Source organism: Gavia stellata, chromosome 7 (genome assembly GCF_030936135.1).
Source record: "Gavia stellata isolate bGavSte3 chromosome 7, bGavSte3.hap2, whole genome shotgun sequence".
In the NCBI taxonomy this organism is placed as follows: domain Eukaryota; kingdom Metazoa; phylum Chordata; class Aves; order Gaviiformes; family Gaviidae; genus Gavia; species Gavia stellata.
Genome location: NC_082600.1, coordinates 7,278,527 through 7,294,901, shown reverse-complemented (window position 1 = coordinate 7,294,901; position 16,375 = coordinate 7,278,527). Strand labels below are relative to the sequence as shown.

Sequence of the window (16,375 nt, the reverse complement as noted above, 5' to 3'; positions counted from 1 at the left end):
AACCCTTTGGATTCCAGCCACTTTTTACCCAGCGAAGAGTACACCCATCCAAGCCATGAGCAGTCAGTTTCTCCAGGAGAATGCTGTGGGAAACAGTGTCAAAGGCTTTACTAAAGTCCAGGTAAACAACATGCACAGCCTTTCCCTCGTCCACTAAGCGGGTCACTTTGTCATAGAAGGAGATCAGGTTAGTCAGGCAGGACCTGTCTTTCGTAAACCCATGCTGACTGGGCCTGATCGCCTCGTTGTCCTGTACATGCTACATGATGGCACTCAAGATGATCTGCTCCATAATCTTCTCCAGGACCGAGGTCAGGCTGACAGGCCTGTAGTTCCCTGGATCCTCCTTCCAGCCCTTCCTGAAGATGGGTGTCACATTTCTTAACCTCCAGTCAACTGGGACCTCCCCGGTTAGCCAGGACTGCTGGTAGATGATGGAAAGTGGCTTGGTGAGCACTTCCACCAGGTCCCTCAGTACCCTTGGGGCAGACAGCAATACCCTACTCATGTGTTAACTTGGCCAGACATTTCCCTCAATGGGAGGTTAGGATGGGCTGAAAGTACCAGGTAACTCTATTTTACTGAGTCCTACCCCACACATCCTACATACGTGGGTCATTATTTCCAGCAGAGCTACTTAACAGGCAAATACTGATGAGCCCCACTTGGCTTGTGGCTGTGCCATCAACACTGAGCTTTAGGTGACCTCACTAAAACATCTTAAGATCTGTAATCATTTCAGTAACATCCTGCAGCAGGAGGCTTCCCATGGACAGTGCTCTGAAGGAAAGGGAAGCAAATTCCACTTACTGCTTTTAATCCTGCTTCTATTAATGATCACAGGAAAACTCTCCTCCAACACTGCAGTATCCTGCAGTTGATGCCAAGATCTCTGACCTGTGCATGTCTCACCCTTTTAAGATCCAGGCAGTGCTAGGCTTATTTGTGCCTTCCAGTCTGCTCAGTAAATGTTTAGTCGGTGGTCCTGGTTTAGTTCTGTTGCAAAGAATTAGTTCTCACCCTCAGTCTATTGATGGCCAACTGCTTAGTCCTAGTTCTGGCTCATTGCTTCCTGAACGCATTATTTAAATTCTCATTGTAGAAATGTATTTTTTACCAATTGCCATTTTAGCCCTGGATCCACCCAGTGCCGATTGGCATTTTGTTAAATATTTTGTGCAATTCTACATAAACACACATACAGCGTTAATGCCAGGTGCTGCCTCTGTCCCTCACCTGATTCAGCTCCTGGGATAAGCGAGTGCACGCTGGAAGACCTTCTTAGCCCATTCGCATTTTCTAAGTATGTTCATCTCACAGTTCCAGTTCAGTTCTGTTTCTGACACCAATGCATTGTTCTTGTTGCTGGTGGTAAAATGATGGGTTCTGGTGCCCATGAATTAAAATAGCTCTGGAAGTAGCGTGAGACAGTCCAATCACATGGGCCAGGTCTGAAGAGACACTTTTCCAAAGGGAAGTAAGAATTTAAGCAGGAAAACTGATGGTATGATTTGTTTTGGTAGCCTGGGGAAGGAGATGGAGACCTGAAGTCTGGGGCAAGAAAAATCCCTACCAACAATGAAGGAAAGGAGAAATCATCACTGTTTCATACAACACTGGGATGTTAAATGTACATGGACCACTCTTCTGTCCAAAGGGAATTTGTCTTTTGTACCTGACTTAGAAATGTGGGTTACAGTGAGACTAAGCAGGGATTTTGTATCTTCTCGCTGCTGTGTTGCTGGTGGTACGTGCCCAATAGCCATGAGTTTCACTGATGCACTAAGTTTGAGGTCTCTTTGACTTTTTTTTCAGGGACTCCAGGATTTAGGAGTTTCATGTGAATGATGACTCTGTTTTATATACACTGCTTGTAAATACCTCGTATTATGGATTTGTGCTGAGAACCCCATCACAGGGCTGCAAACAGTGTGCAGGGCAAAATGTATCAATAGGGATATTTTCTGCTCTTGCAAAGGGTCTAAACCAATCAGTCCATGCTGAGAAATCATCCCTTGCCAGCCTGTTTCTTCCTTTTTTTAACAAAGCCAAGAAGAACACAAAATCAAGACTTGTAACATTGTTTGTAGATGATTTAATCTTGCTATGTGCAATGACAATTGAAGCCAGTTCTGCACCAATTAGTTAATTATTTCCCTGTTAGGGGACTGAAGATGCTGGATTCAAGCCTAGAGCAAGTCTTTTGGGGGATTTCAAAGACGGTTTTGAAACGTGAACAATATCTGTTGGCCTCCGTAATCTCAGCAGAGTTTCTTAGGTAAAGGTTAAGATCACACTGTGGTGAATCTCTCCTTAAATTTTGGCTTTCTTCTATGAGAAGAGTTACCTGAGGGAAGGATAAGTGACCTACTACTGCCAGATCTCTGTTAACTCAGGCTTTAAAGACCATTTGTTTTTGGAGCCAGAAGAGAGGAGAGGTTCAAACTCTGTTCCCCATGCTGATGTGTACATGACCCACTGTGTCTGTGCTGGTGTCTGGTTCCCTATAAAACTGCTAAACTCAGTATAACGAGGCTAAAGGAAAATTATTTCATAAACTAGCAGGATCTAAAAGATTAAATACAACCTCAGAGCTGAGAGGTCCCCAGTTGGGATTGTTCTGCCAACGATGACTGGACCAAGTCTGATATGCTGTATCTCAGGTCACTCTTCAGTGAAATGGGGTGACTTTTCATGGAGTTTCTTTGTAATTAATAACACCCAACTCCCCAAAATCTGAAAAGGCAAATAGGTTGGGTGGATGTAGAGCATTTTCTTTCCAAGTATTTACCAAGTACCGTGTGGCCATTGCTTAGTTATGACATCTCTGTGAGGCTACTTATAGTAGTTTATTGATGGGGAAACTGAGGCAAAGGCAGTGTTTTACCTGGGGGAAGAGTGTTGGGGCTGGTGTTAAAATTCAGCCATTAGTAAGCTCACAGTTACTTGTGAGAGCACATGCTTTTTCACAAATTGTCCCATATACTTGCACTGTTTGCACCTCAAATCCTGGTTTATGCGGCGTTTTGAGCAGCGGGAGCAGGCAGTGCTCATACCCTGCATACCCTAACCTGGGTGCGGCTTGCAGTGCTTGGCATCCCGGTGTAGCAGGGCTTGGTGCGAGGGGCTGGGGGGGCTGTGCAAGTCACCCGGTGCCTATGGGTGCTCATGCTTGCAGGGGGAGAAGGGTGATCCCCGGTGCTGTGGGTACTCTGCTATTTTCTTCTGTTTCTTGGAATAGTTTTGAAAAAATAGCAAAATGGGGGTTGCTCTGTTGGGGTCGGGTCCTGCCCTTGGTTTTCTCCTGCCTGCTCCCTGACCTCACCCAGCTGGGCAGAGGAGAGGGGGGCATCAAAGCCTGGAGGGGTAGGGGGAAATTTGCCCCTCAAAAAAATGAAGAAAACACCAGTTTTCATCACTCTCAAGAAATTTCTGGAACACGAATAGTCACAACCGTACAGCCACATAGGAAACACGGCTCACCCCCCGCCCCCCTTCCACCCACCCACACCCAATTTGTTTTTATTTCTTTGCCATCAGGTTGCCTTAACCATTTCGATGGCTTAGGAGGCTAAGCCGCCGAGCACAAGCTTTTGATTTGAAAGGGGACTGCATCCCCTTTTCAAAGGAGCCTGCTCCCTAGGGCAGCCACATCACACTGCTGATTTGCTGCAGTGGAGACCGCAGCGCATACAATATGCCCTCCCCCCTCCGCCTGTGCTGCTTACAGCATCAGTCCGGAGCCGAGCGGGGAGACGGGAGCGATACCCGCTAACCCATCCATGCTCGGGAATGCCTGACTGGTAACGCAGTGCCTCCGACGAAAGGACCGGCAATTCCTCAGCCCTCCGAGATGCAAGCCAGTGCCGATTCCACCAAGATGGACTGTCTTTGGAGCAACTGGAAATGTCAGGGTATTATATCTATTCTAGTGTTGCATGCTAGAAGGACTGCATGTCAGAGGAGGCAAAGGCAGGATCCATCCATTTTTGCATTGTTCACCTGTGGGCCTTTGCATGCTGTTTTCTCTCCCTCCCCGTGAAGCTTTCCTTTGGGGGTAATTTAAGAAAGAGAGATAAAAAGCCCTTAATTCTGTTCTTTGAATGTATTTCTCCCATCTCCAGCTGTCTCACCCTGAAAGCATCCAGGATACGGGACCTCCCTTCCCACCTTGCAGCTCGTTCCCAAAGCATCCGCCCTTGCTGTTAGCGGATGATTTCTCATCCCCGACTCTCTCTGTTGGGCTGCCGCTGGCATGATTTCATACCTTTTGGGCTTTAGGAAAGCCCGGCGACAGTGAATTTGTGCCTGCTCGGGCTCACGAGGGTTCGAGGCGGTTGCGTTGGGCGCCTCGGTGCATCCTGCCCACGGACACACCCATAGCGAGGGCTTAGCCTAGCGTCGACACAAAGAAAACGCAGCTTCGGCAAGAAGTGCGATAGCGGCGAGGCGGCCACGGCATTGCCACCCACTTTGTACTTTGCTGTAGGATTGCTTTAAAAAAAATTATTAATCCCTTCGTTGTGCTTTTGAGCACTCTGCTGAGCCATTCGGGGGCAAAATATTGTGATGATGTTGTCTTGCTGCTGAGTAGGCGAGGGGAACAATAGCATCTCCCTTTTGGGCTTATTTTCAGCTTATTTTGAGCGGGTCGGTGTCTGCGCTGGGTGGGGCTGGCTACCTTCCCGGGCGCCTCGGACAGCTTTTCAGCCATTTTTAGTCGGCTTCACACTTCCCAGCCAGCATCCAGCCTTTGTTTTGGTGAAAGACAGTCTCTGTGACGCTGCTCAGTGGACAGATTAGAGGGAGAAAAGCTAGCGGCTGATCCTGCCGGGCAGGCTTTGTTTGAATGTATTTTTTAATTTTAAGGTGCATGTTTACGCTGAATAGAAAGTACATGATGATTATGCTCTCAACAGGGTCTAGCATCTTCTCATTAAAGGGTCCAGGATGCTTGCAGACATAGTTTCGTAAATGCAGCTCAATGTAACAGAAGCCAGGAAGCCTTCCTAAAGTGGTTTTTGGGGAGGGGAGGGCAGGGGGAGACCTTTCAGACAGACGCTTGTCGCTAGGGAGCTTGATATTTTTGCAATCTTAATTCAGCACCTAATTGTATTTACGGTCTGAGGGGTTTTTTAGGAAGAGGAGTAGCTGGAAAGTAAACAGATGCACCTGTTAAATGCCAGCTTCCAGCAGCTCGGGCTTTCCATACCTCAATCAAGGGCTAGGGTTTTCTATAGGATTGCATGATTCCTTAACCTTCTATGGGAGAGCCACAACCAAACTTCAGGGTCTTTTCATCTGAGCTTTGTGTATAAACTTCCTTGTTAGGTGGGGTTTGGGTTTTCTGTTTGTTTTGTTTCCAAAAAGGCTCAATATTTTGCTGATCCTTATAAAAACATTAATTTGCTGAGTCAGATTGCTGAACCACCTGTATTTAGAGGCAAACTAAATATTTTCCCTCTTTATCAGAAAAAATAATATTTATTCATAAATTTAAAAAAGGGGGAAATAACAAAGAGCATGCTGTTATTGTTTAATTAATAATTAATAATAATAGTGGGCTTTCTTTCCTTCTGTGCTCTCCTTTTTGAAACCAAGAGGCAGATTTGCTGAAAATGAAATGACACCACATGTCCCATGCTGATTTGAAAAAAACCCCAGATCTGAAAAAATCAACGCAGCTAAAAAAAAATCACTTGCCTCACGTACACATCATTTGTGTATGTCTTTCTTTTTCTTGGGTGGTGCTTTATGATTCAAAAATGATCCTGCAGAAAACATGAAATAGTCATAGAATATTATTTCTGTCAGCAAAATTCTTTGATCAGTCCCAGATAAAATAGAAGAAATTTAAAATTCAGAGGAATGAAGACTAAAGACTTGATTCATGGATTCCTTTAATATCTATTATTCATGTAGTCTCTGTCTCAACCCAGAATATCAGTTTCGTGCAAACCTGGAGTTGTGATTCTGATTCCATGATTGTATAATTTTGCCAGCTTCATTATCCATGGAATTATGGTTTCTCTCTGAAAACTCTGGAATATGTCTGTGAACATAACAGATGCAGATACATACCTCAGTAAATACAGAGCATATTTTTACTGAAATTATGGAGATACAACATTGAGGTTAACATAAGTTTTAATCAATAAACAGTCAAGCCTGCAACTAGCTGTATCATTGGTTTGCCCTTATAATACTTAAAATTGGTGTAAAATTGGGTGGGGATCTTCAGAAGCTGCAGGGACACTTGGTGAAGCTTTGGCTTTGCCCCAATAAATCAATGTACTGTTATTTTCCTTGCAATGAAGCAATTTATGCTGCTGCATACGTTTAGAAATATTGCAATGTATTTTACTGTCCTGTAGGTATAACATGATTATGTCAATGGTAGATCACGATACAGCCCCTTGGGGGAGTGGGAGAGAGATTTGCCCCTGCTGAACATATGCTTCATTCAAAATATTATCTATCATAGGTGGCTTATGGGGAATTGCAGCCAACTTCCACACCCAAGACATCTTTTGCACTGGAAGGTGATGTATTTGAAGTAGGCTGGGATGGAGTCATGCATAATACATGAACGTGTAGAGACTGGGCATGCTGGTTGATGTGGGCCTTCATATAACAACGTACAGCCAATGCCAGCTGCGTGACGCATCGCAGTGCGCAACTTCCAGGGGGGAGCTGCCGGATGAGGTGTGCCTCCAGATTCAGGTGGTGGAGCAGGTCTCCGCCTTCCCCACGGACTTGGCCTAGCTCGGTGGGACTTATCTCCACGCCTTATTCGGGAGGTTTCTCTGGATTATTAAGGTCTTGGCACCCCAGCTTGGTGGAGCTATTTGATATCAGTACACTGATCCCCGTGAATATTCCTTCTTCCAATATTTCTTTTACATGCCAGCTCTTGGGTGGTCATAAGTGACACGCTTGTTCCTGCAGCTTCAACTTCCCACAAGACTTACTTAAAAAGAAAATCTGAAAGATTCAGAGAATGAGGTCTGTGAATCATTCATAGAAATGATCCTAAACATTATCCACATTACAATCATAACTTAATTTGGAAAAGGACTGCAGACTTCATCAAATCCATCTAGCTGAAATAACCCTGCTGGGACTGGAGTTATTGACTAGCATTTTCTTGGCAGCTGTTTCCAGCTTCCTTACTTGATTGATATACCAACTGATTTCCAAAGGGTGCTGAGAAGCTACATCAACTATTCATGGCAATGTTACCCACTTTAAGACTGATGAAGAAGCTCAGTGGCAATAATATGGATGCATGCTATTAATCTATAATCTTATTGACAGTTCTGAAGTCTGTCTAATTACAGTTACTATCATGAGAATATAACTTCAGCCAGTTGGTACCTTCAGTGGTTTCCTGAAAATATTGTGGGCTGAACTCTCAGCTGGGATTCACTTGTCTTGCTCAAATGAGCGCTCCTTCTTTTCAGCAGCTAAGGATCTGTGCCAGTAGTTGGTTCTTACGTTGGACCTTGGTAGAGCTAAAATCTTGGAACCAAGTCATCATCTGATGTAACCAATTTAGGTACTAGTTTCACAAAACTACACTAACTTAAGAGGAATTGACTTCCTAATTTCACAGTTGATTTCCTGTGAAATTTGAATGAAATTTTTCAGGATTTTTTTTCCACTTTCAGATTCGCTTTCATTTTTTTGTCACTGCTGCAGAAATTGTAGCAGTTCTTCCTCAAGCACATTCCTGTTGATGGCAATACAACTGCAAGATCAAGAACTTAAAGTTAAGACAACAAACTCTCTTAGACAAGCTTCACACTGCTTGACTGCCAACCATCCCAACCAACACCTTGACCTAGGTGGTATCAAAAAATCAGTGAGATTTCAATAGCTCTGCCAAAATGTGCTCTGCACACCTACTGTGCCATGTCTGAATGCAATTTTTTTTTCTTTTCTTTTAAGAATAGATGGACAATATTCTTTCATTGCCAGAACAAGGAGAAAATTCCCAAAAAGTAAGATTATTCTAAAGTATTCCATGAAGAGTAATTTAAACTCTAGCAAGAGGGTCAATAAGATGATGATGAAGGCAACATTGGAGGGCTGCTTTTGCTTTCATTAGGTCTCTTGGAAGTGAGTTTTAGTGAGGCTTTTCTGATATCAGAAGGGATACTTTCTCCATGTCATATTTAATTCTCACAAATATTTAATTCTCACAAATAACATAGGTCTGAGCCATTCATTTTGAAAATCTGCAGATTTTCAAATGTTTGGATAGAGTTAGGAAGAGCCCGGTCTGTTATTTTAGTCCAGGAGCATCTCAGGAAAATCTTCACATTTCTGTAGCATTATGTGCATTCAGGGACTGCATTCAGTGACTCTGCTTGGTCTCCTTGGTTTCTGCTTACTTAAGGTGAGAGCAATAACATCCTCCATAGAAACTGGCCAAGGCAAGTAGTGATATGGGTTGATGAGCAGGAGGTGTGTGGAGGAGGCTTTCTCCTGCCACTATGTTAAATCCTGGTCTTAAAGCATCTCTCATGTGAAAATGATAATAATGACATCAATAATAATAATAATAAAAATAATAAATAATAATGATGCTAAGTAATACTGCAATAGACTTATGTGCGGCATGGTTGTAGGGCTGATTTTTTATTGCCAATTCTCTTCTGTCTACCCAAGCCCACTCTGGTGCCTCACATAAGGCAATCAATCAATACTTTTTTGCTCACATCTTGATCTTGCAGATGGAGTAGGATATAATGTGGATGGCATCCTATATCAAGACTTTCCTTTTCCCTGGTCCTATTCCTGCTCCAGGTCTCCTCTCATCAGAGTTTGGGGACCAAGAAGGTCTGAACTTTCATGTTGAGTCTTGGGGCAGGTGGAGGATAAAGATAAAAAGCTAAACTGAGGACACTAAGTTAATGGACAAAGTGTGTACAAGAGGTAGAAGAAGTATGGAGAGATCCCTCGAGGCTGGAGATAAAGAATAAGGAGAGATGCCTCATGAAACAGCACAGATACTCTGACTTGGCTCTGCTGTTAATCACAGCAGTCTCCTGAAAGCACCAGACTGCTCATTAAATGGTGTATCCATCTGTATTACATTTGAAACAGATCTGTTGGGGGAGTGGGTGAGCAATGGCCACATTGGATCCTTCACTGGAGAGAAGAGAGAAAGCCTGGTCCCGCAGCCTGTGGTTAAAGCTGCAAACTGGAATTTCTTTGAGTGTGAGCAATATTTACTTCTATTCAAAGACTTACAGCTTTTTTGCATTTGTTGTCAAATATTGTTGTGACAATGCTATAAACAAGACTGACCTTCTTAAATTAGGTTTCTTGATCTTTTCACTGCCAGTAGGTCTGAGAAATGACTTATGAAGTAATTTGTATTTATGAAGTCATAATATTACACTGTATACAGAATTAAAGGCTGTGTGTAGACGGGTTTTTCTCACTTCTCATTAATACTAATATTACACAGGAATGAAGCTGTACAACCCATTGATTTTACCTCCTAAGGAGGTCCAGTGGGACCTCCATTGTGGGGAGGGCAGCTTGATCACATCGAAGAGTGTTATTAGTATACTGAAGAGCATATAACCTTTCATTCGATCATCAAGGCCCATGGGCCTCATGTGAAGGCTGGATACAAGGGTTTTGCACATGCTTTTTGTAGTAACTTCCATGTAAATGCTGCCTGATGCGCGTTCATTTTTCATACAGTTGCTGCAGTAGAGGAAAAACTTGCAAAGTCAGAAGGAGAGAACACATGTTTTCGGAGGGAGGGAGGGAGAAGCTGTGGAAGATGTGAATTGTCCAGTCTGTGCTCAGCTGATCTTCATTAATTTTCATCTTAAAATGCTTTCTTTGAGACATGGAATGGAGAGATGTCCGTTTCTTTTACATAAGTATTTTTCAAAAACGTAACCATGCAGGAGTCTGAAGGTGGGAGGACATTTTAGCTACAAGTTGGTTTGGATCCTCTTTTCTCCCTCTGGGATCTCCACTCAGGAGCCTTGGGCTGCAGCTGTCCCACACCGTAGTGCTTCTGGGGACTGCATAAACCACGTGAGCCCAGTCCTCATGTTTCCAGCAGGTCCTGAGGAGAATGGATTCAAGAGCATCTCTACTTAGTCCACCTCAGCGGTCTCAAGTCATTCACCCCTTGTCTCCAGCACTGCCCTTTCCAGCCCTCAGGTCTGTCTTCTGGCTTTTTTGATGCCAAATATTGAGGAGCAGAAACATTTTCTGCTGAAACCCATGATGAGAGCTGGGAGAGGTTTCAGGCACTGTACTCAGGAGCAGTTCCTTGCTGGCACAAGCATTGCATGCTGCTGCTGTTACTTGTATTTGTGAGGTTACTTTCAGCTTGCCTCACAAACATGGGTATTTACCAGCTACTCATATTAACAAGTGGTTGCTTGCGTCATAGAGTTTTTACCTTTGTGCATTATTAGTCTGGGGGTTGGCCCCAAATGGAGGACTCACATTAGTTTAATGAGATGAAGTTATACCATAAAGTATAGCTGAGACACTGATTTGGCACCCTTGACAACTTTTTCTTTCAAATGGAAGGCTACTTGAGTGACATTATACAAGTTCTGCTGTCAGTTAAAAAACACGGGCAGGCAATACTTTCAGATAAATGGCTCATCAGACATGCTTCTCCAGAAAAATTCTTCAAAGGCAGTTGCAGTGACCTTGCAGCACTGTCTTAGAGATGGCTGGCAAGTTCTCCTTAATAAATACAAATACTTTTGAGTCTGAGGCAGTTCTGGCAAAACCCAGAGTCCTTTTGTATCTCCACAAATGAGCCAGAGGTCTGGTGTGTTGTACTGGAAAGAGTGCATAGTGACCGACGCTCCTTCCCTCCTGCCAGGAGGCTAAAGGGAGATCATGGAAAGCTACAGCTGAACAGCTTCTGCATGTTAATGGGCATGGTCAGGATTTTAGAGTTGGGATTTTCAAAACAGAAGGAACCCAAACCTCAGTGAAGCCGAGGCTGATTTCAGTGCCTGTTTTCCAAAACCCTGTTTGCAAATCCTAGCTGCAAACCTTAGGTGGTCTGAAGTTGCTTAGCCAGGCAGATTGACCCACTGTCCAATTGCATGCACATCACATATCGACAGGCTCACGTGGCACCAGCCTCCTGCTTCATGCATATTCAGTGTGCGTTTCTCAGAATCATGCTATTGTAGTTGGGTCTGGGCTGTGCTGTGCACACACACACACACATGCACACACGCTGTCTGCAACACACCCAGCACTTGCAGGACCCTTGACCGTACTAGGACCTTTTATTCCTTCCCTATGGGGCAATTTTTTCACTAAGGAGGGACCAAAGCATTTAATTATTATGTCATTAACTCATGCTGTGAGGGATCCCCTGTCCTCTAACTTATCTGGGGAACACTGTACCCATGTAAGAGCCAGACTTGAAGCCTGTCTCAGTCTGGCTGAGTATGGGGCCAGCACTTGCTTGCAGTGGCTCTGCAGGGAGGTGTGGTGCATGAAGGTGTGCGATGCAGCTCAGCTCCCTGCCCTGCCGTCCTCATACTCACTGCATCCCCACATGCTGGGGAGGCAGGTCTGAGCCTGGGTGGTTTTCTCTTTGGCACGTGAAGGAAGGGGTGCAGGCATGAACAGGCATCTACACTTCATCAAAGACTCAAACCACCATATTTTGTGACCTGTTGAAGGGCAGTAAGCCCATGGGGTCAGGAAGTGTTTGAGGGAGTTGTTTGCTGTCTTAATCAGTTTTATATGAATATAGGATGAGATGAAACTTAAAGCAGACATATAAATGTGGTGGACAACCTCATCTTTCATTTTCATTCCCATTCAGAATAAAAAAAAGGGTGTGGAGCGGGTTTATGCACCCAGGCCTGGGTTAGTGAAGGAACAGGTTTCTCATGGCTTTGTCCCTTGGTATCTATCTGCAGTGCCAGACACCGAAGTGACAGGTACTTTTGCTCTGGTGTAAACAGTTACAGGAGAAAATGGCAGCCTGAGGAAGCCAGGCAAAGGATCCCAGATGGGAGATTCTGCACCCAGTGCACCTCTGACCACTTTTAAGGGAGATTTGTTTATGTTAGGAAATGTAGGACAAAAATCATGCAAAACCCTTTGAAGTGACTGAAGCTGCAATTGAAGGAGCAAACATGGCTCTGACACCTATCTCAGGTGTTTTCAGCAGCATTTAAATTCCAGGGGAACTGATACAGCTCAAATCCCTGAGGCTTGTTGGCAAAAAAAAGTGCTTTCTCCAGGGGAGCACACAGACCATGGCTGGACTCCACAAGTCTCCACTGATTTCTAGGTCTGAACTCTCCTTCTCTCCCTTTCCTGCCCAAGGAGCCATGAGGTTCACCTCCCTGCTGCACTCCCTTTTGCAAGGCGGTTTGGCTCACCCCCTTCTCCCTAAGGAAGAGGAGGAGGAATGGCTGCAGGAGCGGCAAATCCCACCCAAACAGCTGGACGCTGCAGCAGTGCCACAGCTTCCCGTCCCTGCGAGGAAGAGGAGGAGAAGGCAGATTTGGTTCCTGCCCTTGAAATTCCTAACTGACCTGCAGGCTGAGGCGGGGTGTGTGTGTGTGTCCGTCCCTAGGCTGGACCTGGGCACTGGGACAGCCACGTAAAAATCATTCAACTCGTATCTCCCTCCTCCGTGCTGAGATTTTCCAGCTAGCAGTTGGCATATATTTTTTCCATGCACATGGGAATATTTGCCTCAGGTCTAAAAGACACAGGATCCCTCTCTTGCAGGTCTCATTTGGCTGGCGAAAGAGGCCAGCTGCCTTTTCATCTCCACTCTCGTCATGCACATATCCTCAGAACTGTGTCATTTGGCCTCTGCCCATCTTGCTCTGAGTTGTAGCAAGTCTTTCCTTACCTGATACAGCTTAGTAAATATCCCAGACATTTCATGGCAGAAAGGGGGAAGTTTCAGGATATACACACACCTGGTCAAGTCTGTCTTGAGTTATTTGCCATCATCTTCCTTGTTGAGGGAAATGAGAAAAATGCAGTTTGGCACCTCTCTGCGTGAGAATACAGCCCACTTCCAGTCTGCAGGAACACGAGGCAGAAGATCCTAGAAAGAATGAGGGAGGGCTTAGTTGCTCATTTTGGGTCTTACCATCAATTGGCATTAACTCAGGGAACTCTACTAAAGTGGGCTTTTGTGTTTTTTGGCTCAGCTCTCATTTGCTTGCTGGTCTACTACCTATGTCCCAAGTAGTGTTTTCCCCTGGTGCGTGGCCTTTTTCATCAGCAGGTGATGTTCCACGTACAGCAACCTGAGCTAACTCCCCTGTGCTCATTTCATTTCACGTGAAGGTATTGTGTGACAGAAAATTTAAGTATCTCAAAAAGTGAGATTTGCATAAATTTCCAATACTGTCTTCTGACAGGAATTTTTAAGCATAAAAATGATGGGGCTGTGAATAATACCTCCTGTCCAAATGCTCGCTGGTGAAAGCACACCAGTTGCTGTGCTGCATAATTCTGCAGCGCCTTGACTGAAAAAGAGTATGAAAAATGGTAAAGTCTGCACACTTATGTTCTGGATGCCATTTTGTAAAGGTGGTTTGCGAGTCACACACTCCAGCACCTCATCACTGTCAGCAAGTGGTGGAGCTCCAGCTGCCTGCATCAATACAGCTGGGTCTGCTGCCAAACTCCCCGATGTAGATGCATGCTCTGACCATGTTGTAACTGCATTTTGGAGCATTGCCTAGTCCATGCCCCTGGGTTTTTTGCAGAAAGGAGACCTGGGCATATATCTGGAGAGACTCTGGCCTGGTACCTGATTTGTAAAGTCAGCACCCAGGACCCCAGCATGTACCACGAAGATCCCCATCCCTTGGCTTCCAGACATAGATCTATCTATGTGCACTCATGATCACAGGTGCAGTGCTGAACGCTGACACTTAAAAATATGAAAGAGTTATTATATTGTGTATATTGATGGAAAATATAGTAGGATGTGAATGTTGCATGAAGAGAAAAGAGCTCAGTAATACAATAGCAGTTTTTGCATTCAAGCCCATCACTTTGAAAAGCAATGCTAATATGTGTAATAGTAATGAGTAATATAGCTCATTGACTCAAGGCAAACATGCCGTGGTGACTCACAGTTTTTGGAGATTAGATGATAAGAACTACTAGGCTGGATTAATTTTGTTTCTTTTTGTATTTGTGGGTTTGGTTTTTTTTTTTTTTTTTGACAGATTGCAGTTTTCCTGAATTTACTCTTTGTTCAGAATGATTTGACAAGTGGCATCTATGAAATCTGTTTGGCTGGTGGTGTGTTCAAGCTGTTCATGAGGACTTGTGCAGTGTGTGAAATTAAAGCTGTTTTGTTTAGATTGTCATGAGCGTGTTCTCTGGCTGGATGAAGAGTCCGCTCAGTAACAGGTTATTGGTGTAAAGAAATTAAATTCACCTTTGTGGACTGGATATTCAGCAATCATTTAATAAAATTTTGCTTTTATAGTGACTATTCCTGATGGTAAGACTGTTTTCTGGAAGGGTTGGAATAAACTATACAAGCTGGGTGAAAAACACTGTCAAAATTAACTCCTTTACAAATGTTAAAATATATTGGTTGAAAATGGTTGCTTTGTTCTAACTGACACCTCCCATGGATCTAGACAAGGAAAGTTATCTAACAAGCAGACAGGCTTTTTTTAATGTTTCTGAGATTATTGGATTTGCAGTAACAAAAAGGATTTATTCTGTATTTTCAGGTCCCATCTGAAAAATGGTTTCCTACTGGCATAACTATTAAGCAGTGGTAAAACCAGGAGTCTTTTCATTTCTTAAAACTTAGGAAATAACAAAATCATATTGTCAAAACTTTGAATGGGAAGGTGGTTTATTGTGGCTAACCCCAAATCTTCTAATTCATTTGTCAACAACCCAAACTTGAAAATGCTTTGATCAAGCATTTGGCATTTGTCTGGTGACAAAAAAACCAATCCAGTTTCCAGAGTACCTAAACGCAAGCTAGGGTGAAAGCTTCCATACAACCCTAGCAACAACACAAACCCCAGCTTGCATTTGCCTTGCTGCTGCAAAAGACCCACCGTACTGCAGCTGGAGATATTCATCCATCTTATCTAACACAGATGCATGAAATACAGGGATTTCAAGTAGGTCATTGGTTGTCATTTCCACAGTGCGTTGCTGAAGTCACTTCACTACTTCTGTTGAGGAGTTCCTGTCAATGCTGATATGAGCAGGAGCAGCACTCCTCTCTTTACCGTCCTGCAAGGACTGCGAGCATTGCAGTGGCCATGGTGGCCATGACTGTCCTTGATGCCCTTCCAGCTCCTGCCTTTAACATGTTGGTCTTCTCTTCCCAGCTATCGACCTGTTGTACTGGCATGACATCAAGCAGACAGGGATTGTGTTCGGCAGCCTCCTGTTGCTGCTCTTCTCTCTGACCCAGTTCAGCGTCGTCAGCGTCGTGGCCTACCTGGCCCTCGCCGGCCTCTCTGCCACCATTAGCTTCAGAATCTACAAATCGGTCCTACAGGCTGTGCAGAAGACGGACGAGGGCCACCCCTTCAAGTGAGTGCTTTGCAGTCATGGCCAGGGGCCGTTTATCTTGCAAAAGATCCATTCCCAGTGGCAATTCACATTTCTTTAGCTGCTGCTTTTATACTGGATAAAATTCTTTTCTTGCTCATAACAGGGGAAATAATTTTTTCTGTTGTCCAGTATCTCAAGAGCTGTAAGGCAGTATCGGCTCAGATCCTGGGGGGTGGAAAAAACAACACAAAAGCCATCATCCTCTGAGAAAGCTAAAAGACCCAGAAAATTTTAAGCAAATAGAGAAAAAGAGTTTCATTAGAGCTAATGATAATACAGTATCTCTGCAAGCAGGAAGAGTATTGTTTCTGGGCACACTCTATTGGGTGTAGAGGGAAACTATTTATATCTTTTCTCCAGCACTGCTAGGCTGTGATGTGGCAATGCCTCATCCTGGGTGTTGGTGCTGGTGCCCTCCCCACCCTTTGCAGGGTCTGGGCGGTTTGCTCCAAGAGACCAGCGATCCTTTCTCCTCTGCTGTGTCAACAAGTCAGTGAACCAGGTCATGGTACTGGTCTGGTTTGCAAACACACTCACTGAAAAAGTCTTGTTGGGTGCTGCTCCTTCTGCTTCACTTGGGTCAGTTCTGAGATGTGACTCACGACATGGGCGTAACTCAGAGAGAGGTGCAGGGCAGGCAGAGGAATGGAGGAGAAAGAAAGGAGCATCGCTGCTTGAAGGTGACATGTGGCCAGACAGCACCTTTTGCTCCTCCAGAGGCTGCCAGCTGGAGATGTCCCCTTCTGCAGCAGCAGTGTTGCACAGAATTTTGTGGGGGACC

General features: G+C 44.5%; 1 protein-coding gene across 2 annotated transcripts in view; it reads left to right on the top strand.

Moving 5' to 3' along the window:
- The window catches only part of RTN1 (reticulon 1), a 120,940-nt gene that overhangs the window by 100,990 nt on the left and 3,575 nt on the right, over positions 1 to 16,375 (top strand). Inside the window, exons 1-2 of one of the 2 annotated variants that reach the window (XM_009809370.2) lie at positions 3,854 to 3,914; positions 15,366 to 15,573. In XM_009809370.2, coding sequence (XP_009807672.1) covers positions 3,854 to 3,914; positions 15,366 to 15,573 — 269 coding nt within the window. Of the gene's footprint in view, positions 1 to 3,853; positions 3,915 to 15,365; positions 15,574 to 16,375 lie in introns of those variants that run through there. The other variant, XM_059819738.1, reaches the window with a different exon arrangement.